This window comes from Leptonychotes weddellii, chromosome X (assembly GCF_054177405.1).
Source record: "Leptonychotes weddellii isolate Sample4059 chromosome X, ASM5417740v2, whole genome shotgun sequence".
NCBI lineage: Eukaryota > Metazoa > Chordata > Mammalia > Carnivora > Phocidae > Leptonychotes > Leptonychotes weddellii.
In genome coordinates this window covers 24,988,678-25,012,242 of record NC_138385.1, presented here as the reverse complement: position 1 = coordinate 25,012,242, position 23,565 = coordinate 24,988,678, and the positions used below count along the sequence as shown (strand labels likewise).

General features: G+C 36.2%; 1 protein-coding gene and 1 non-coding gene across 4 annotated transcripts in view; one reads left to right on the top strand and one right to left on the bottom strand.

Moving 5' to 3' along the window:
* Positions 1-2: 2 nt before the first annotated feature.
* CUL4B (cullin 4B) overlaps positions 3-23,565 on the bottom strand; it is a 36,634-nt gene continuing 13,071 nt past the window's right edge. Inside the window, exons 4-22 of one of the 3 annotated variants that reach the window (XM_031016906.2) lie at positions 23,250-23,353; positions 22,487-22,556; positions 21,613-21,686; positions 20,640-20,802; positions 20,408-20,497; positions 20,029-20,111; positions 18,461-18,528; positions 17,381-17,499; positions 16,615-16,807; positions 11,920-12,024; positions 11,320-11,430; positions 10,794-10,879; positions 10,070-10,132; positions 9,406-9,513; positions 8,431-8,544; positions 7,476-7,581; positions 5,762-5,934; positions 4,069-4,221; positions 3-2,097 (exon numbers count right to left, since the gene is read on the bottom strand). In XM_031016906.2, the coding sequence (XP_030872766.1) occupies positions 2,002-2,097; positions 4,069-4,221; positions 5,762-5,934; positions 7,476-7,581; positions 8,431-8,544; positions 9,406-9,513; positions 10,070-10,132; positions 10,794-10,879; positions 11,320-11,430; positions 11,920-12,024; positions 16,615-16,807; positions 17,381-17,499; positions 18,461-18,528; positions 20,029-20,111; positions 20,408-20,497; positions 20,640-20,802; positions 21,613-21,686; positions 22,487-22,556; positions 23,250-23,353 (2,079 nt within the window). In that variant the 3' untranslated portion in view covers positions 3-2,001. Of the gene's footprint in view, positions 2,098-4,068; positions 4,222-5,761; positions 5,935-7,475; positions 7,582-8,430; positions 8,545-9,405; positions 9,514-10,069; positions 10,133-10,787; positions 10,880-11,319; positions 11,431-11,919; positions 12,025-16,614; positions 16,808-17,380; positions 17,500-18,460; positions 18,529-20,028; positions 20,112-20,407; positions 20,498-20,639; positions 20,803-21,612; positions 21,687-22,486; positions 22,557-23,249; positions 23,354-23,565 lie in introns of all 3 variants that reach the window. The other 2 variants (XM_031016907.2, XM_031016908.2) reach the window with 2 other exon arrangements.
* LOC115936575 (U6 spliceosomal RNA) lies at positions 14,079-14,181 on the top strand. Its single transcript, XR_004071990.1, has one exon. It is a non-coding gene; the product is annotated as a U6 spliceosomal RNA (small nuclear RNA).

The window sequence follows — 23,565 nt, the reverse complement described above, 5'->3', positions numbered from 1 at the left end:
AGCATCAAGTTTTCAAAAAATTAAGAGCCTCAAGGAAGGGACCAGCTTTCAAGATAACAAAAGTGACACCAAGAGTCTCCTCCTAACAGGGACCAATTCTACCTAAAAATTCCTTAAGAGTAACTATTGAGTCTTGTGGAATAGTCTATATATCTCAGAGACCATCAGGGATGAGTTAGGACACGACATAATTGGTCCAGTGTGGAGAGAGGACAAATAGAATAGCTGCATTTCCTTGTCAGATGAGCTCATGCAAGGAAACCAGGGAGAAGCTGAGAAAATATAGGCAATGGCTGCTCAAAAAGAATTAGGAAGGCATTCTAAATACCACATATTGTTAACAGTGTGCAAGTTGATGCAATTAGAAACAGGCAACTTTTTTATAGTAGCTGGTCACAGGTCTTGAGAATTCAAGAAAATAATCAATAGTAGATACAAGAGCCAAAAGTCTCCTCAGTTCATGGTTAGGATCCTAGGTATTCTTCCTAATGGCTCCAAATAGTCAAGAAAATACACTATTGCCAAAGCATCAAAGCAATTCTGTTTAAAAAATCCAAACAAAATTTTCTGCTTCTCCTCCAAGATCGATTCCCTTCAAGGAAAAACAAGGAAGCAAAAAACAAAAAAAAACAACAAAACCAAACAAAACAACCCAACCACCAAACCCACAAAAACAAACCAACCAACCAACCAACCAACCCCCACTGATGCTAAAGAGAAGCCTTTTTACTCACATTATCAATTTGAGTAACAATACTTTTGCTATTTTCTATGTATGAACAATCCTAGGACATTCCCTGAAAAGAAGATGTCCAGTGGCTATGAGAACTCTTCAAGAAATTTTGGAAAGGAATTAAGATCAGCATGATACAGATTTTGAAATTCCCAACTAGGGGGTATTGGGGAAAATAAAGGAAGATCTTTATATCTAGGTCTTTAGGAAGTTAGGAGGATGAAAGGTTTATTTAGCAAAATGGAAAGTTGGGGCGCTTCCCAAAAAAACTTTGGTAGAGAAAATAGGAATGCTAAATCCTAGGAAGCCTGTAACAATCTAACAATTGGTCCAAGTTGAAGACAAAACTGTCCAAACAACATTAAAGTCTTACTAAAGGAAGTTGAAAACTAGTTGATGAATTTTTGCTCTTGTAAAAATTTACAAAACACGGGGGTTTTGGTCTCTTTTGCAATGTTCATATTGTATTCATTTTTAATATGAAGAGTTGGATTTTTCTCTCCCACCATGTTCTTCCAGTACAGCTGATCAGCAATTTTCTTTTTCAGCTATTATTATAAGTACCTGTTAATCAGAACAGTAAACTCAGGGCTAAGCCATATACACACATCCCATGGTCATAAATAGAACATCTAGGATGTGTATACAAGAGATTATGTAAGCAACTGTCCCTCTACTTGAAAACTTGTTTCCAAATAAGTTTTTTTAAAACATCCCTTTCAGTGTAACAGAACATTACTTAGTAAAATATCAATAGCTATGACAACTTATTTTTCTTTTCAAGGGAAATCACAAAACAGGTGAACAACCAAGTCCAGGGTGGTTTTTCTATTTGATAAATACATCCAGAACTCTGTACAGTAAATAAAGTTTGCATGCAGTTTAAGTATCTTTAAATGACATTTTAAGCAAATAAACCCTTTGCTTCATAATTAATGGTGTATAAGAACCCCCCCCTCCTTTTTTAATAGCCATAGGACCTCTTCCCCAGTTCCAAAGAGGAATCATGAAGACCAGGTACTTTCTTAAGAATTTTCTGCACATCATACTAAATAACATGCAAAGAGTTCAACAACATTCTTCTTAAAGGTTAAGTATTAACTCTTTAAATGGGCATGTTAACCACTGAAAAAGTCAACTCAACTATTTCCATTACACTGCTTCATTTGGTCATTGGTAGTATAAAAGAAGTCAAATAATATAGGATCAACAGGTTAGTTTATCCACTGGCTACTGCATATGATACCAAATACTCGGAGGCCAAGGTTTTATGCGATATAATTGTATTGGTTTGGATTTTCTTTATCTCTTTCCATGTAATCCCGATCAATTAAGGATTCTATTCTCTTCTTAAGATCAGCAGGCTGTAAGAGAAGGCAAGTTTTCAGTGCAAACCTTGTAATCATTGGCTCAAGCCCGTGTACCAATACCCCATTAAAAAAAAAAAAAGTTTTGGCTCACTGATTTAATGTATTTAATCTCCTAATTTTTTTAAAAAGAAAAAGTATAATGAAAATAAAACCAGCTTAAGAAATGTTTTTATACTATACATATACTGTTACATCTTGTCATACCATTACACAATACTTTGTTACTTTTCTATCTTAAAGAGGTCTTTTGAGAACCGGCTATTCTCTGCACAAATACAAAAGACTAACTTATCATAACTTCATACCAGGAATACATTATAGTTTAAGAAAACAGAATTTCTATTTAGCTTTGTCAATAGAGTTTGAGAAGATAAGTAGACCCTAAATTTGGGCAAAAGCTAGTTTTCAAAGCCAGGTTGCATTTTTATAAATTAAGATTAAAAATGTACTACAGAAAACACTGTTTACAAGAATGCTACAACAAATGGTCTGATAAGTGAATTACCTCATAATTCAGTCTCTGTACTTCAGGTTTAATGTAAGATTTACCTGTTACCTACCATAAACAATTTAGATTTTTGAATCCTACTTGTGGTTGAAAAATTGAGAAAACTTCTAACTGGTTCTCATGATTGCATTCTTAGCTCTTAGATGACAAAATTTCACTGTCTTTTGTATCTAGCCTATAAAAAGAATATAATCTTGCTAATACAGTTTTTCAGATAGTGTAAAATGGCCACTTGATTTGAGAAGAGTAAAGAGCAAAAGTAGTTTGATGGAGCGGACAAAAACCAGTATTTATTATAGTGATCCTTTAACTGCCTCAGTGACCTCTTTGGCTGGAGGTGACATGGTTGTAAGGCAGAGCATAAGGGTAAGAGCGTGGTAATGAGAAGGCAGTATTAGGTTTGGAGAAGAGAGAAAGCCTGACTTATTAGCATTCATAGCTAACAAGCACTTATTATGCCAGGCCCAGTGCTAAGTTTTGTACATAGATCATAGCTCTTTTAAGCCTCACAATGAACCTGTGAGTTAAGTACTATTATCATCCCCATTTTATAAAACAAGGTGAAGTGATGTACCTAAGCCCAAAGCTCCTGAGAACCTCAAGAGCCAAGAGTCTATCCAAACTCTAAAAAGTGTTTATCATCACAAAGGTTTGGGAACCTTCTAAAAAAAAAACAAACAAACAAACAAAAAAAACTTGGAAAACAGGCTAATAAAACACCACACTGTCTAAGCCTCTTTATTATTGGACATTTACACTGGAGCACGTCCATTTAAATGACCAATTTCAGGTTGCCAGAACAATTGCTCAACTTTTCAAAAAGATGCCTGATGGCTAATTATCTGTATAGAGTTTTTAATGGACACTTACATAAGCTAACTAAACAAAAGATTAAAATAACCAAATCCGTCAAAATACCAAGGTATTTCAAAAAGAAAAAAACAAAAAACAAAAAACAAAGCTCAAAGGAAATACTGTGAATGAACCTGAAAATTTCACACTCATTTAGCAGCTAAACTTTCAGGTATAAGAGCCCTTACAGTTTTCCCCTTTGTCACAGTTATCCACATATGCTAACAACAGGGTTTTTTGGGGGGAGATCATATATATGAGCATGAGAAATAAAAAGTTTTGTCCCTCCAAATGGTCTTGAGGCTTTAATCTATGTTTTTAAGATTTGTGTCTGGGGCGCCTGGGTGGCTCAGTTGGTTAAGCGACTGCCTTCGGCTCGGGTCATGATCCTGGAGTCCCAGGATCGAGTCCCGCATCGGGCTCCCTGCTCAGCGGGGAGCCTGCTTCTCCCTCTGACCCTCCCCCCTCTCATGGGCTCTCTCATTCTCTCTCTCTCAAATAAATAAATAAAATCTTTAAAAAAAAAAAAAAAGATTTGTGTCTGAAAATGTAATGTGTTCTCTTTTATATATACAAGCTCAATTCAAAAACACAGAAGTACCTACCTTTACTGGAAATTTCAGCTGGTTGTACACTTCTGAAACAAGAAGATTGTGGCTAAGCGTCTTTCTCATCTTCATAATTCGAACAATTGCAGCATCAATTTGATACTGTCTGTCTTGAAATACTCTTTCTGTAGTGCTTGCTTGTTCCTCAACCTAACAAAAAGGTTTTTAAACTTAGCAATTGTACCTGAAGTGAAACTTGCTTGCTTACACAAACTGTACATTTTAGGGACATGACACACTATTAATGATTTAAATATACTGAATTATTTAAAGAAACCTTATAAATACAGATGATGACAGAAAAAAAACCTACAAACAATTCCTTTCTGTCCTAATTATACTGTCCTGTACCAATGAAGTAATGCCAATATTAGTTAACAGAAAAATACCACTTAAAGTTGTCTTTTTAGAAGTAGAGATGGCTGATGGAGCATTTACCATTTTCTTTTACTTTGTCCTCAAAATCTTCTAAATGTGTCACAAGGGGTTACTGACCAGATTTCTGTAGAACATTAGCTTATCTGCAAAATAGACTGACTCTGACCTCTTACTTAAAGTATGGTACTAGCTAACTAGAGTCAAACTTTTTAAAAATTAATTTTTATTTTATAATACATAAATCAGAAATGCAGTGTTAGCAATTATATTTGTTCAAGACTAACAGAAATTTAGGTGTTTAGGAGACAGTTTATCAATTTTAATGCTAAAGCAAAAATGTCCATCTTTAGCAACTAAGTTAAAAGAATAGTTTGGGCTTTTTGTAGTCAATTTCTTTCTGATACAGCATCAATTTTTTTAAAGAACACAGTACTCTTCTAAGGGAGTATCACACCTTTGATGTGAACGTGAGTAAGACAGGAACTTGTCTGAGATACTGACCTCTATCCCACATTAAAACTTTTCCTCATGTACTGCATTAAACCTTGGAATTGAAACCAAATGGTTTCAGGAAATGCTGCAGTTGTTTGTTTCTGTAATGAAAGTCTCTTACAAATTCAAATGGCAAAAACAAACAAAAACTTCACTGTTAATCAAAGAAATACTAATTAAATCACTCAGAGTTTTCACTCAGCAAGTTGGCAAAGATTTAAAAAAGAAAATATAATCTTTAGTGCTGGTGAGGGCACCATTAAGACAGGCATTCACACTGCTAGACAGAGTGTAAATTGGTCCAGAATTTCTGGAACACAATATGACATCATTTTTACAACTCTTATAATGTTCATATTCTTTAACCCCAAAGAAGTACTTCCATGAATTTATCATAAAGGAACTGTCAGAGATATTAAGATTTAGGTACAAAGATGTTTCTTGCAGTTTTATTGACAACACTAAGAAATTATAAATTTAATTGCCCAACAGGCATTGGTTGAATAAATTATAATGGCCATGTAAAAGAACACTGTGTGGCCATCTGCCATTTTATGAAGATATTTAATGGCATGGAAAATTCTAAAGATTTAATGTTAGGCAAAAAAAGCAGGATATAAACCTATCTTGAGTATCAGTCCCAACTATGTGCACTTCCCCCAAAAAAACTTCAAGATCAAGTACTGAAATATACTGAGCTAGATAAAGGCACAGAAAATATTAGTGGCTGTATTACAGGCATAAAATCTTCTTTATAAATTTTTATTACAAACACGTATAATTCCAGTGCATCAGAACAAGGAGAATGCAAAAAGAGTACCGTTTCTTTCATCTGGATTTGATTGATCTTTATCCTGAAAAGTTTGTGTTTGAAATCATCATTACAAATGAACTTGTCACCATCTTCAATATCTTTGCCCTTTGGATTTTTTGCCAGAACTCTAGCTTTGCCACAGGCCAATGACTGCAGTGTTCTCCTTAATTCTCCATCCTCTGAAGAAGAAATAGTGGATTAGTTATTTGTTACTAGTTCATCAACACAAACCACTACATTCACTTCAATCTACTTCTACCCCATCCCTCTATTAAAATGGTTTCCTTTTTCGGGCGCCTGGGTGGCTCAGTCGTTAAGCGTCTGCCTTCGGCTCAGGTCATGATCCCAGGGTCCTGGGATCAAGTCCCACATAGGGCTCCCTGCCCGGCAGGAAGCCTGCTTCTCCCTCTCCCACTCTCCCTGCTTGTGTTCCTGCTCTCGCTATCTCTGTCTCTTTCAAATAAATAAATAAAATCTTAAAAAAAAAAAAAAGGTTTCCTTTTTCTCCCCAAGGTCATCAATGACTTCCTCTTTGTCCTAACCAATGACTTTTTTCCTGTGGTCCTCTAAAGGCTTCAATATTCCATGTGGATAACTACCAAATCTTCAGAAATGACATCTCACTTCCTTCTAATCCCACATTCAAAAGACACCTCCAAGGATGCCTTGGGTGGCTCAGTCGCTTAAGGATCTGCCTTTGGCTCAGGTCATGATCCCAGAGTCCCGGGATTGAGTCCCGCATCGGGCTCCTTGCTCAGCAGGGAGCCTGCTTCTTCCTCTGCCTCTGCTGCTCCCCCCTGCTTGTGCTCTGACAGATAAATAAAATCTTTTTTAAAAAATCTTACAAAAGATACCTCCACCTGGCTGTTTTACTATCAACTTCAATATATCCAAAGTTCAATTCATAATCTTCCCCATAAAACTGTGTCCTCTTTCCAATTGTCAGCCCTGAAACTACCAATCTACTCTGGTGAGAAACCCTGGAATCATCTTTTAACTATTCCTTCCCCTTCATCCTTCATGTACCTAGTAGTTAACTTCCTTAGAGATAGATGCCTCCTCTCCATTCTCATTGGCCTCATTCTAAACTAAGCCCCTTATCACTTCATGCCTGAATTACCCCCACTAGTTTCTGGACTGGCATCTCTTCAACCTCCAAGCTGCCCTATTGTCTATTGATTCCAGGTAAGTTGTCCAAATAAGCCACTTCTATTATGTCTCACACTTGAGACCCTACAAAGCAGGTTTCATCTGCTAGATTTGCAAGGCTTTCCATGATCAGGCTCTATTCATCTTACCTATCTAGCTTTGTATCTCACTATTTGATGCTGCAGTTCAGTACTTCGTGACTCCTGCCCACACTGTGCTCACTCCTAGCACTAAGCCTTTTCTCACACTATCTCCCCTGGCAGCTTATGCCATCTCCCTAACTAAAACTTGAAGGCCCACCTCAAATATCACCTCCTTCATGAAGGATTTCCCAATTATGCTAGCCCACAGACATCTCCTGCTTCACTGAACTCCTAACACATTCCTAGTCAGCACCACAGATTGGTAACTTATTGGTTGTGAAATTATTACAAATGTCATTTCCCCCTTTCTCCATGATTATGAGTGCTGAGGAGAGGGATTATTCCTTTGTATTCCCCCAAAGCTCTTAACCTAGTGGAATGCACACAGCAGACATTGAATAATGCTTGCTAATTGATACAACACAAACCTATTCCAGTAGCCTGCTTGATCTCTTCTAAACTGAACTCCTCTCCCTCATTAAACATTAGCAGCACCAGGGTTTGGAAAAGAGAGACCTGGAGTTCTTTTTTACCCTGTTGGAGAAATAGCAGTGTTTAGCCATCATTTTTTTAAAAAAATACATGAAAATTAATCAAATAACTAATCTTTAACAGGAAAAACATTTTTCAATTAGTGGATTCAGAAACATGGATTAACATTATCCAGAAAAGCCAGTATGTTCAGTGTAGGATTTAGGTGTGATCCCACCTAAAACAGGAAGAAGGACTGGGTGACCTTTCTACAGGGCTTTTTTTTAAGCCTTATAATTAAAACAGAACAGCAAAGTAATGAAAATTAATAACTCAGCCTTATGTGTCATTACAGATTATTTATCACAAGCAGCAAGAAATCACTATTTCAAATGCATTTTCAACTTGTTGGATTCAAATTAGTCATGAAAGGCTGCAGGGATTTTTTTTGAAATTAGATATGGGAACTGTTCTCCTTTACACCCACTCTATTCTCTAGCTCCCAGCAACAAGAAGTTTCCTGTCAAGAAGCAGCAATGAGAATTCTGCATCCACAGGTGGGAAAGGATAGCACAAAAAGGGTTACCGGTTTTTGGTTTTGCAGCAGGGCCAATTCAACCAAGAAGAAGATCACATTCTTATAATACATACAAAGCTGTGATAAGCAGTCACTCTGTCATGTATTTAAGATAAACTTTAAAATAGCTTAAACCTTCAAGTTAAGAGGAATGACCTTTTGGTGAGCATAGCATAATGTATAGAGAAGTTGAATCACTATGTTGTACATGCGAAACTAATGTAACATTGTATGTCAACTTTACTCAAATAAAAAAAATTTTTAAGGAAAAAAAGAAGGATGACCTCAACATCAAAGACGAAGATGAAAACTAGGTTTGGGGAACATCTACTTACCTCTTTAAATTCTGCCTTTAGCACACAGTGGCCTAGGGTTGACTGCCACTGAAGTTTCCTGCCACTATGTTTGCCTAAGTAAAAGGTCTTGAAAATCTCCTGAAGTTTTACCATCTACAATAAATAAAATACAGCTTTATTTAAGCTCTGTATCCAGTCATCACTTTCACCATTCTTTATATTTACCTCATGTGTAATAATTTCTGGAAGTTTTTAGTATCAGTTTTTATACCCAGTAGCTCCACCGATCACTCTGATGTAAGGTAACCGTCTCCCAACTATCAAATCTAATGGCATTTATCAGTTTTTATACTCTTTGATCTCTCTGCAACATTTAAACATCCCCTCTTTTGAAACATTCACCTCCAGGGGCTTTTGTGCCTCCAAACCATACTGGTTCCTTTATCTCACTATTGCTTCTTCGTTGGTTTCCTTAACAGGTTCCTCTTCCTACCATCTGCCAAATGTGAACCTTTTCCAAAGTTCTGTCTCAGCCCTTTTCTTCCTATTTCTACGTTCTTCCTCTTAATGAGGGAGATCTCTACCCCCTTGGCTTCCATGATTATCTCCACGAAGGAGTCTCAATATCTCTCTCTAGCCTTAACCCCCCTTTCTAAGCTTCAGTCCTGAGTTTAAGACATTTCCCCAAAAGTTAGGATGCATTTACTCAAGCCCACTCACTCAGCAATCCAACCCCCAGGTGATACATGAGCAAAAATTTCGGAGAGCTGGGCAGAATGATGGTTACAATCTGGGGAACTAAAAGAAGAGTCAGAGAAATTGGCCCTGAACCCAGAAACTTGACATCATTAACTACACTCTAATGATATAAGTACGAGAGTCACATAAAAAGAAGAGCAAAATATTAAAAGTTGGCACAAACTTTTAGAAAGTATTTATTTTTCAAAGACAAGCAAAATAGAAGCTTTATGTATTTCTATGCTTATAACTCAAGTCCTGAACAGCAACTCTTACCTCTGGTGGTAAATGGACTTCCATAGGCACATATGTTGGCCAATAACCCATTGTCAGGATATTCACAGTTAATTCAATATTCCCAGGTACATTCTGGTTCTGCATATACTACAATAAGATCAACACACATACTAAGATCTTAAAAATAAAGGTGCATACATTTCATGTCATAATAACGACCCATTCAAGAAGTTCCCCATTATAAAATTACATGCAAACACTGACCATCTTTAAAATAAAAGGCAACTGTTATAAAAGGACTATAAATGAAGCCTACATTAAATGTACTAGTTAATATTTCATTACAATGGCACACAAGGATCACGTGACCTTGTTAGAGGCATTAGTGACTTAAATAATTTCTCACTTATGGCTGGGCTATTATAGGTAGAATCTCATTCTCCATTTTTTTTTTTTTAAGATTTTATTTATTTATTTGAGAGAAAGTAAGCAAGAGAGAGGACTGGAGAGAGGGGAGGGTCAGAGGGAGAAGCAAGCTCCCCGCTGAACAGAGATCATGACCTGAGCCGAAGGCAGTCGCTTAACCAACTGAGCCACCCAGGCGCCCCTCATTCTCCATTCTTTTCCCCCTACCACCTGCAGTCCCCACCTTTGGAGACCCCTATGTGGCTTGGAACACCCTGTAGCAACCCCCATTCCTCACCCCACCAGCCAGCCCAAGTCTCCGGTTTTTCACTTGCTCCACTGCCTGTTTGCAGGGGATGACCTAAAGTGGGGAAGGAAGAAGAAGGGGAAAGGGCAAAGAAGATAAACCCTATTCTGTCATTACTACAGGACCATGATCCTATTGATCTTTCTCTTGTGTTGTCCACTCTCAGTTCCCACCATAGCAATATAGTGGTAAAGGAGTCACTACTAAAACCCTGAGAGGAAAATCTAATTTGCTATCGCTATTACCTATGCTCTTAAATATTTCAAAACCACCATCTACCAACATCTGCAAAACTGTGGATCTAGCTTTTCATTCCCAATGTTCCCAAAGGCCTTATACAACCTTTCTATCACCTCTCCTCCCTCCCCATTGCCAGCTTTGAACATACATATCACCAACAGTGATTAGATGCTAGTGAAAGCCCTGTTCTCACGATCTAGCTACAGTTTTTCTTGTCCTGACTTCAGTCAATACATTTTATTCATTTTTTTTTTTGTTACCTTGGGTATATATATATTGGGAATAAATTCTGAAGTAGGTCAAATGTATTTTGTTGGTGATTTTTTCCCTCTAATGTGAATGTCATCTAAGCTGCTATGATGTATTTACAACAAATATAGGTTTCTATTTATCCTCTTCAGTGCAAATCACAGGAAGAAGATAACTAAATATACTTAAGTTTGAGAAATTAAGTAAGAGTTTAACTCACTTTTACCTGTTTGAACTGAATCATGATGTCTTTAGAAAGTTCCATGTCTTTAAACATTCCTTCAAGTTTGCTGGTGAAAGCAGCTCCACATTCTATTAAAGATGTTTATACATTTATGATATTTTAAAGTGGTGAAAACAAAGAATTGAAAATTGAAAACATGAAATGTAAAACTTACTTTAGCATGAAATATGATCTTTAACTATTCACAAGAATGAAAAAATCCTAACCCAAAGTGTATGCCCCACTAATTCAGAGTCAAACTCTTTAATCCTGTAGTAACCTTATCTACTATTTAGGCATAAGATAAATGGAAAATATCTATACAAATAATAAAAACAAGAACAATGCTTTATTTTTTAAAAAACTACAACAGCTCTGGATATGTACAATAGGTTGGAAACCTCATGAGCTTACTTAATTTTCATCATATGAACAATGATTAATCAAAGAGGCAATTAAAGAGTAAAAATTAAGCTAACATTTTCCTTCAGAAACCAAAGAAAAGGAGTAGAAAGAATGACAATCATACCATGTTTAAGTTTGGACAGCATTGATTTTTCAGCATCTACAGATGCACTCTTCCCAACTAACAGGCGCTTGGCTAAATCTTTCTTATAGAAGGCTTCAAAAACATCCTTACCTATGTTAAATAATAAAACACAACTCATAAGAGTCCAATAAAAAGTTCTGACAAAATTGCTCCAAAGTGCTTAATAAATCACACCATTACTTCAAGTTATTTAAATGTTTACATTTACCCAAGTTCGTTAAATACAACAGACATTAGAGGTACATATTTATGCTGGATATTTCAAAAGTTCTTTGCTATAAAGAATTAAGACTGCATTAACTTTAAAAAAAAAAAAAACTTGAGTCAACTGGTGGCTTTAGCATCAAGAGAAATTAAAACAAGTAGCAAAAATCAAGGCTCTTAATAAGTGGAAAAGTCAAAGCACAAGGCAATGAAGTAATATTCCTCAAGTACCCTAATGAATTAAATGCCACAAATATAATACAATTTTAAATATCTAACTCCCAAATAAATAGTCCCTTCTGGTTAATTATACTTGATAGTTTCTCTGCTGAGTGCTCTGTTTTAAAAGAAAAATTTTAAAACAAAAACACTTACCATAGATAAATCTAAATATGATCATAATTTTATCCAACATTTTTTCAAGTTCTTCATCTGTAGCTTCTTTGTTGCCTGCACGAAGCTTTGAATCTACATACTTAGCTAAAATGGGGGGAAAGTTCATTGTTTAGTGATCATATTTAGTGATCATGGGTATCCATAAGATACTAGGCACTATATATACCCAAACAGGAGTATGATATACTGAGTTTTTCAAGGTTTCAGAGGTATACATGCACTTTTTAAAGTCTCCAAAGTCAAGGTTAGCAAGTGACTTATTCAATCTCACAGAGCTAATAAATACCAGAGCCTGAACTCAAACCCAAGTCTTCTGGCTCCTGATCTAATGTACTTTCCACTTCCACTATCCTGATGCTTATTAATATGGGGTAGCATGGGGGAGGTAGTGTATACAGAACCATGCTGGAGTCATCAAAGCCACTGAAGATGGGAGGGAGGTCCAAGATGGCAGAATAGGAAGAGCCTGAACACACCTCCTCCCATGAACACACTCCCAGCTACAGCTACATGGAGCATTTCCTTTTGAAAAACATCTGAAAACTAGATGAACTGTTCTCCACAACAAAGGATAAAACGATCACATCAAGATGCGTAGGAGAGGCAGAGACAACACAGGTATAACAACACACAACAGGGAAAGATTTCACCAGACAGGTGCTTCTCTTGGAGGAATAAGGGGTTGGTGCCTTACTTCAGGCACCCTGGCCCCAGTGATCTGCACTACAGAGATGAGCCCCCGAAACATCAGACTTAAAAAACAAACAGAAGTGATTTCCAGGGATCCCAAAGTGCTGTAGGAAATGGGAGATTCCACTCTTGGGGGACTCTCTTGTGGCATGGCTCACCCCAAGACCCAGTGAAAAAACAGCAGTTTGAAAAGCACCTAGACTATATGTGAAAGATACATTTGCTGACTTGGGGGCATATCAGCTGGAGGGGCGGGATATAGCTAATATGCTCCCTAGAGATCAAGGTGATGGCAGACACCATCATTGCACTTTCCACACAGCCTGCTAGCATAGGTAGGGGGGCTTGGATGTGGTAACTGAAGTCAACAATACATTGAAAGGATCTTACACCATGATCAAGTGGGATTTATTTCAGGGATGAAAGGATGGTTCAACATCTACAAATCAATCAACAGGATACACCACATTAACAAAATGAAAGATAAAAATCATATGATCATCAACAGATACAGAAAAAGCATTTGACAAAATTCAACATCCATTTATGTTAAAAACTCTCAACAAAGTGGGTATAGCAGGAACATACTTCAACAAAATAAAGGCCATATATGACATACTCACAGCTAATATCATACTCACCAGTGAAAAGCTTTCCTCTAAGATCAGGAACAAGACAAGAATACCCACTATACCCACTCTTATTCAACATTGTATTGGAAGTCTAGTCACAGCAATTAGGCAAGGAAAAGAAATAAAAGGCATACAAAGTGGAAAGGAAGAAGTAAAACTGTCACTATTTGTACATGACATGACACTAGACATTGAAAACCCTAAAGACCACTGAGGAACTATTAGAATAAACGAATTCAGTGAAGTTGCAGAATACAAAATATACAAAAGTCTGTTGTGTTTCTATACACTAATAAAGAACTATCAGGAAGAGAACTCAAGAAAACAATCCCATTTACTGCATCAAAAAGAATAAAATACCGGGGCACCTGGGTGGCACAGTCGGTTAAGCATCCAACTCTTGGTTTCAGCTCAGGTCGTGATCTCAGGGTCGCAAAATGGAACACCATATGGAGTCTGCTTGAGACTCCCTCTCCCTCTCCTTTTGCCCCTCCCCCTGCTCTCTCTCTCAAATAAATAAATCTTAAAAAAATAAATAATAAAATACCTGAAAGTAAATTTTTAAAAAAGATTTTATCTATTTATTTGAGAGAGAGACAAAGCACAAGCAGGGGAAGGGGCAGAGGGAGTAATCTACAGATTCAGTGCAATCCCTATCAAAATCCCAATGGTATTTTCCACAAAACTATAACAAGTAATTTAAAAATATATATTGAACCACAAAAGATCCCAAATAGCTAATCCTGAGAAAGAAGAACAAAGCCAGAGGTATCATGCTCCCTGATTTCAAACTATACTACAAAACTATAGTAATCATTGCTCACTTTGGCAGCACATATAACTAAAATTGGAAGGATACAGAGATTAGCATGGCCCCTCGAAGGATGACATGCAAATTCATGAAGCATTCCATATTTTAAAAAAAACAAACCAAATAAACCCCTATAGTAGTAATCAAAACAGTATGGCATTAACATATAAAGAGACATACATATCAATGGAACAGAACAGAGAGCCCAGAAATAAACCCATGCTTATATGGTCAATTAATCTATGCCAGAGGAGGCAAGAATATACGATGGGGAAAAAAGACAGTCTCTTCAATAAATGGTATTGGGGAAAACTGGACAGCCACATGCAAAAGAATGAAACTGGACCATGATCTTACACCATACAGAAAAATTAACTCAAAATGGATTAGAGACTTGACTGTCTTTTTAATGGATAGATGAAGACCTGAAACCATAAACTCCTAAAAGAAAACATAGGCTGGGGGCGCCTGGGTGGCTCAGTTGTTAAGCGTCTGCCTTCGGCTCAGGTCATGATCCCAGGGTCCTGGGACAAAGCCCCGCATCGGGCTCCCTGCTCATCGGGAAGCCTGCTTCTCCCTCTCCCGCTTCCCCTGCTTGTGTTCCCTCTCTCGCTGTGTCTCTCTCTGTCAAATAAATAAATAAAATCTTAAAAAAAAAAAAAAAGAAAAGAAAACATAGGCTGTAACTCCTGGACACAGGTCTTAGCAATGTTTTTTTTCTGAATATGACTCCAAATGCAAGGGAAACGAATGCAAAAATACACAAATAGGACTTCAACTAAAAAACTTCTGCACAGAGAAGGAAACCATCAACAAAATGAAAAGGCGATCTTTTTGGGAAAAGATGGAATGAAGATATTTGCAAATCATATATCCAATAAGGGGTTAATACCCAACATAGATAAGGAACCCATACAACTCAGTAACAAAAAAATCCAATTAAGAAATTGGCAGAGGATCTGAATGTCTTTTTCCAAAGACATACAGATGGCCAACAAGCACATGAAAAGACGCTCAATATCACTAATCAACAGGGAAATGCAAATCAAAATCATAATGGGATAGCACCTCACATCTGTCAGAATAGCTAGTATCGAAAAGACAAAAAAATGTTTGGTGAAGATGTGGATAAAAGGGAATCCTCGTGCAGTGTCGGTGGGAATGCAAATTGATGCAGCCACCATGGAAAACATTATGGAGGTTCCTCAAAAAATTAATAGTGCTATCATATGATCCAGAAATTCCACTACAAAGATAATGCAAACACTAAGACATATGCACCCCCATGTTCACTGTAGCATTATTTACAATATCCAAGATAGGGAAACAACCTAAGTGTTCATCAGCGGATGAACGGATAAGAAAGGGTATGTGTGGGTGTGTGTGTAATGGACTACTACTCAGTCATAAAAAGAATGAAATCTTGCCTTCTGTGATAACATGGATCTTAAGGGTTTTATGCTAAGTGAAATGAAGACAGAGAAGTAAGACAAATACCGTGTGGTTTCACTTATATGTGGAATCTAAAAAACAAAACAAAATTCAGACTCAAATACAGAGAACAGACTGGTGGGTGCCAGAGGGAAGGGGGGCTGGGGTGCCAAAATGGGTAAAGGGGATAAAGTACAAATTCAGTGATAAAATAAGTAAGTCATGGGGACGTAATGTACAGCATAGGGAATACAGTCCATAAATATTGTATTAACTCTGTAAGGGGACAGATGGTAACTAGGCTTATTGTAGTGATCATTTCACAATGTATACAAACACTGAATCACTATGTTGTACAACTGAAACTCAAATATTACTGTATGTCAAGTACATCTCAAAAAAAAAAAAGCCACTGAAAGACCTGGCACATCTTCTGGGGTGTCCATTTTACACCGATGTTAAGGAACCTTAAACACTACTTATTAAAACAAACCAGACACATCACAGAGTAAAAGACAAAATTTGCCAAAAAATTAAAGGATAAGTAGTAGACCAACGAAATTTCATCCTTCTGGCAGAAGACCCTAGACCTTCATCACAGGGTACCTCCCCTTCTGACATTTAAGGGTAGTCTGGTAGGGAAATCTGAGGAACACTGCTGTATACCACAACCTTACACTAAATGGGCCCAGATTATTAAGCTTATTTTTGTCCTGGACATTTTTCCTTTCTTCCTAGCAACTGTAATTTCTTGCTACCCTCTCTTGTAGCACTTAGTGTGGGCCTCTAGAAGTAGCACCCTGCCCCACCTCTAAATTGCTATAGGCTTAGAAAACAGATATCCAGCTTAGTATAAATAAGAGTAAACAGGGTTCAATGTACTATCTTACAAAGAAAGAACATTATGTTTGGCATGTGAACTTGAGATGTTCTTTACCTTGAGATGTTCTTTACTTATTCCTTACATCTAGGTTCTTAGAAACTAGCCCCTAAGCAACCCCAAATAAATGTGTTAATAAACTACATAACCTTGTCAAAATTTCAAATTGACTGAAATTTTATGAATAAAAGAACATTAAATAGCCGGGGGAAAAAACACTGGAAAAATACCTATAAGTTCAGCAGGTTTGTTTGGTCTTTTGTTAATGAATGTTTCGAATGCTTCTTTCATGGCATTGATAAATTTTTCATTTTTCAGAAAGCAAATATCAATTATATGGTCAACCTTATCTTTAAAATCCAGCAATTCTTGAACCATGGTTTTATCTTTTTCAGGATTAATTACAATAGTGCTGCCAAATGCCTAAAAAACAAAAATGACAACTTTTTAAAATTGAATTATCTCGATGAAAACAATTCCTAAATCATATTTTAAGTAGGTACACATTTTTAAATTACAAGATATTAAAATAAAATAAAACTGTTTTTGAAGTCAGGAAAAGAAAAATAAAGTGATAAAACATCCAGACTGATAACCATTCATCTATAATCACAAAATAAGGAATGACCCACTGGGTATACAGTATCATAATGGGGTATTATTATAAGCCTCTAGGTTTTTGTCCCTACTTTTAAGGAAGTGAGGTATGAATTTTTTTTTAAATGGCAATCTGGCTTCAGTATAAAATTGAAGAAAGGAAAGAAACTTTGGACCCCAAAAAAGTCCTCTTTTTTTCCCCCCCATATTCACTATTCTCAATATTGGAGCTAGAAATCCCATCAGACATCAAGAAGATAACTTTTACTGCTGATCAAAACTCCCATTACTTAAAAAAAAAAACAGGTCTAACAATTAAGAAATGCTTGCTGATATGTACTCTGAGTGTATAGATTTTAAGACATAAGAGAAAAAACCCCACAGGTTAATTGTTAATACCTTAATGTATTCAATCCACTGCTGCAAGAGAACCTGAACTCCACCTCGAACTCTACTGAAGAGCTGATACAGGAGAGACAAATCTTGAATTCGGTTTTCATCAAGGAGGTTATTTAAACCTGAATTTTCAAACATTTTGGCATTAAAAATACTGAACAAAAATGCCAGACATTTTAATGAAAATTAAATTATTATTGTGATACTGGTCTAAACTATTACTAGTCTATGAATTTTAATATAAAGATTTATTTTCTCTGAAATCCAAATAGATAAATCACCTTTCCAAATGAAAACTAAATATAGGGAGCTTTAGTTTATATAACTACAAAAACAATTCTGTAATGGTTTGTGCTATTTAGCATGGTAGATCAGATGTATAAACCAATTTGTAAAAACTGATTTACTTAAATACACATTATAAATAACTCACTCATATGTGCAGTAGCCATACTACATCTGGTACTAATTAGTATACATAACTGTATTTCAGAGTATTGGATATGGTCTGTGGTATTTCAAAAACCATGCATTAATAGGCCAAGTGAATAAGATTCTAATGTATTTGATTTTCAGAATGAACTAATAGTGTAACTGCGTTAAAGTTCTAAAATATATCCATTTTATATAAAAGAAAAGATGGTTGGAGAGAAAGGTAAGGCTTTTGTCTATTTCTGGCATTGTCAAAGTAAAATTCGGGGTTTACCCTTAAGATCACTTGGGATTAGAAGTGCTTGGTTTAAATGCTATGAACGTATACACTTTAGTGTAAAAAGAAATTCTTTCCCCTACCGTAGTCTTACAAATTAAGTCAAGAATTCCCATATTCCCACTGTTGCTTTTTTTTTTTTTTTAATTGATGTTAGTGGACCCCTCTCATTCTCAGTTCCTGTATCTTTAAATTAAGCCAAGAAGGACCTCCTCAAAGTTTACCATGATAAATAGGGAAAAAGGATTATGTCCATTCTCAGAAAAGCAGCCACAAAGTATCAAACTTCTTAAAAGGGTAATCCTTAAGAATTTTTTTTTACTTATTTGCTGCTACCATTTTAAAAGTGATCTCTTTATAAATTGGTCAATTACCTTTCTGAAGAATTGCTGTTAAGTGTTCACCTAGAAGTTGTTTTTCTACAGTAGCAATTAATGACTTCCTATAAGGAAAAAAAGTTTAGAATTACTGACATTTGACTTTGCTGAAAATTTAAAGCCTTTCCAGAGGTCAGGGGAAACAAATAGCTTGCTTTTTTTTTAAAGAGAGAGCAATGGGATGCCTGGGTGGCTCAGTCAGTTAGGTGTCTGACTCTTGATTTCGGCTCAGGTCATGATCTCGCTCGGGCTTGTGGAATCGAGCCCCACATCAGGCTCCACACTCAGAGGGGAGTATGCTTGGGATTTGCTCTCTCCCTCTCCCCCAGCTCTCTCGCTCTCTAAAATGGGTAAGTAAATCCTTAAAAAAAAATAAAATAGAGAGATGGGGGGAGAGGGAGAGAAAGAATCCCAAACAGGCTCCACACCCAGTGCCTGAGCCCAACTCAGGGTTCCATCTCACGACTCTGAGATCATGCATGACCTGAGCCAAAATCATGAGTTGGGACGCTTAACCAACTGAGCCACCCAAGCACCCCTCAAATAGCTTGTTTTATGTTAATTTCAATATCCCTATCCTATGTTTAAATGTATTGGTGCTCAGAGTTACTCTACACCATAAGAAGGAAAAGTGCAATACTTCAGAATTTGATTTACATCACTAAATCAATATTTCCATGGTATTGCTATGGCTGGCTTTTTCCAAGTTTCTCTGCTTTTATTAGGAAGGTAGTTATCTATGCTGCTTACAGGAACTCCTTGGTTGGTAATATTTAGGAAAGCACAGAAACAGTTTCTCCTCCAAACATCTACTGAATTTTAATCAGCCTTAAGACTTCAAAGATCCCACATCTGCTTCTGATACTTTTTTTTTTTTTGCATTTCAATAACTTTATTGAAAGATAATATCCCTTAGTACCAAAACATAATGGTAGTTGGTTAGGCTACCTCTGCCAACTCAGAATTAACACTGATGTAGTCAAATTATTGAAATATATCAGCCTTTTGGGAAAACTGAAGTTATTCTGATACTTTTTTTTTTTCATTTTTTACAAAAGTAAGCTCTACACCCAGCGTGGGGCTTGAATTCATGACCCTGAGATCAAGAGTCACATGCTCTACCGACTGAACCAGCCAGGCACCCCTCTAATAATACTATTTTTAAATTGCTTAAACACATACACATTAGATTTAACTGATTAAATCTAATTAGCTGGGGGAAAATAAAGTTTACATCAAGAAAACAATTGTTAAAAAATCTCAAATCAGGGCTCCTGGGTGGCTCAGTCAGTTAAGTGTCTGCCTTAGGCTCGGGTCATGATCCCAGGGTCCTGGGATCGAGCCCCGCATGGGGCTCTCTGCTCAGCGGGGAGCCTGCTTCTCCCTCTCCCTCCGCTGCTCCCCCTTCTTGTGCTCTCTGTCAAATAAATAAACAAAATCTTTAAAAAAAACCATCTCAAATCACACCTGAAAATAGGTACTAATGGGTTTGGGGATGCTGAAAGTGCCTTAAGTGATTCAACAACACTGGTTAAAGTCTATTAGGTTGAGCATATAATACTTACTGGGTGGTCTGATCTAAGTAAGTAATAAGTCTGTCTGCTTCTTCTTCTAGACGTTTGTTAACATGATGAAGATATTCAGGAACCTACAAAGATAGTTTTTTATATTATTGTTTTCCTCCCCATAAATCATTCAGAAAATGTCAAGTCCAAAAGATCCCGGGAAAAGCCCTGTCAAATGTGACAGGGTTGAATCATGTAAAATTATAGGTAGTTTGTGATCCAGAATTCTGGCTTTTAAAAAGGGAGAAAAGAAAGGAGCACCTAAGTGAGCAAAAAGCATCACAATGTTGGGAAGATAAATGCAAAGGGCAGCTTATGTTCTAGAGTGCAAGGTCTATTGTGAGACACAGTGGATTTATTAATCATGATTTTTAAATACCTCTCTTTCCTGCATTAATTTTTGGCCTTCAGCTGCATAGAGCCGGTTAGTTTCTTCCAAAAATCGTTGCTCAAAAGAATCCTGATAAATCTGGGAGGAGGGATCAAAATAAAGGAGTTCATTTATTCAATAAATATTTATTAAACATCCTCTACGTGAACAGCACTATGAATTTGGTTTTTAAATATCAAACTAGGAGTAGCAATCAGTTCTGTAAGTGAAGTTAACTTACTTGCAAATCAGAGAGCATGCTTAAAAGGCTTCGGAGTAAACTTCTATCGATTGCTTCACCATTCCTTTCCCTCTCAATCAAGAGAAGAATGCCATCAATTGTCTTATTCTGGACTTTCTGATCACTTATAATATGAGCCCTAAATAACTCCAGTCCCATATCCCTAAAATAAAAAATACATAGAATCAAAATTAATTGACAACAATACCACTTTCAGAGAGGCCTGCTTAACTTCTCGCCACATGTTAATTAGGGTTCCAGATTTGAAGCAGCAATTGTAAAAAGATAAAATCAACACATTTAATTTTACACAACATTATTAGAGTTAAAGCATACAGGAAATTCATTTAGGCTTTAATAAGAACTGAAGCTAAATTCCTGTCTTCCTCCATAACTAAGTTTTCTTGTATTATTTCCTTTGGTGGATTTCTTCCTTGGTCAAATCAAGAGACAAAATTAGTTCAAAGACAAAACGGCTTTCACTGTACTGGTAATGAAGGCTTAATTGGCCATTTGTCATCTGGCTTCAGTACTCAAAAATCAGTAAACTCTCCGATAATTACTGTAGGTAGATGCTAGGCACAAGGTGGGGGAAAGAGCTCATTATAATATTCTATTTTCGTGTATACACGGAATTTTCCATAGCAATGTTAACAGATAATGAGCAAACTCTTGATAAACAACAAAATAATGCACACTCCTAGACAGTCCAGAGCAAACTTTAATTCCTTAGCTAACAAAAAAAACTTCTTCGTTAAGTTATTATATGCTCAGGGAATGTTAGCTATCTCTAGTATTAGAATAGGCAAAACATAATTAAAAAGGTAAAATTGCTATAAATACAAGTCTAGAAGCCAAATTTGCGTTTTTAGGAGAATATTCACAGTATCACTTACTCTCTTTCATTAGTGTAATTAAGATTTGACTATGATTTGTAACAAATTTTTTCATATTTTTTTTCTGGCATCCTTACCAAATGGAGGGTAGCATTGAATTCTGTAGAACGTAAGTTCTATCCAGAAACAGAAAAATGCTCCTGATCATGATCTGCCAACAAAAAGAAATTGATTTTTATATTTTGTTAAGCTGAAACATTTGCTCTTGATAAAACAAGAATAAAATTGCAGGGTTCACTTTTATATATATACACTGGACTACTACATACAGATAAAGAAATCTACCTGAGAATATGCCTATACTATTTTTATTAAACTATTCTATTGTCTTAATCCTTGCTGTACTTTCTAGAAAAGGGACACTTAAAATGGTCCTATGACTTCTCTGCAACTTGAGATATAACTGAAGATAAAAACAGCGAATTAAGGGGACACACAAACAATTCTTCCTCAGTAACAGCTCATTCAGGGTGAAGCTGCCCTAAATTGTATATGTGTCGTTTTGGGTAGGGGGATTTTAAGATTTTTAGTTTGCAGAATATAAGGTATAAAATAAATACCAAATTAGGGAGAAAGGAAAAGGTGGTGATCTGAATGAACTAAAATGCAGGACCATCAGGCACCTTCACAGGCAATCAAGTAGGTGGGGGGGACATCCATCAAGACTAACAGACAAAAATGTAACTTTTTAAAAATGAGATACTTTTTGGTTAAGTGTGACAAAAATAAAAATGATCCTAAGGTGCAAGTCATTCCAAAATGGTGGTTTCCCTATAACTTGCAGTTTTAAAATAGAAAGCTTAACCAAAATTAGTGTTCAATTCAGAATAAGAGCAGATATTGAGGCAATCCCCAACCCCCACTGCAAAGCATTTAAAACTAACATCCATGTATTTGAAGAAATTTATTTAACTACAATATTTAGCTGAAACAATACTTTTTCCAGCTTACCATTTGTCTGCAATGATTTTGCCAGCATCTATCAATTTTCTTTAGAAAAAGAACACTATCCAATGAATCCATGAGATATGTCAAGGATACTTTTAAAGTGCTTAGTACAAGTAATACAAGCAATCCAAGAGCATATTTGTCTTAAATATGGAGTATTACACACTAAATAAAAATAGGGACGCCTGGGTGGCTCAGTGAGTTAGGCGCCTGCCTTCAGCTCAGGTCACGATCCCTGGGATCAAGTCCCGCATCAGCTCCTTGCTCAGCAGGGAGCCTGCTTCTCCCTCTGCCTGCCGCTCCCCCTGCTTGTGCTCTCTCTCTGGCAAATAAATAAATAAAATCTTAAAAATAAAATCCTAAAAAAACAACAACAAATGAAATAGCACTTAATTATAGAACAAAATGTTATTTCTTAAACTGTAAAAAAGTTTTAGGTCCCACTAAATACCTTTTAGAACAAATCTTGCACATAAGTGAGTATTATGTTGTTTATGATTTCCCTTATTTTTCCTTAAATGAAAATTTGTTAGAACAAAAAGGGTAAGGACATAAGGACATCTTATTTGCACTAACATCACAATGTAGACTTGGAACCTAATTAAAGTTGAAAAGTCAAAAACTCATTTCTTCTTTCTCCAGAAATGTAAGAAACAGTAACAAATCTACAAAACACAGGCATTCATTTCAAGTTGGGTTAAATAGTGAGGGATAAGAAAGGAGGGAACAGATAAAAATACAGTATTTTTGGTTTTTAAAAGGATATTCTCTGAACTGATGAATTTGTGCTTTGATGTGATCTTCACAAATCTGTCTCAGCTGTTTGTACAAGTTTGCAGAAATCTTGTAGGAACAGAGATTTTCTACAGCCTGCAAGATTAAACACATACTTGCTTAAGGAGAAAATGGGGTTATTGATTATTTACATCAAATTCTTACTATTTTAATATTTTACATCATTTTATTAAAAAGCATTATTTATCCATTTAAAACACAAAGTAAAGTAACAAAATATGAATGTAAATGAACTTTTTCATAACCAATGTACCAAAAAGAAACCCCACTAATATATTTATTGTGGC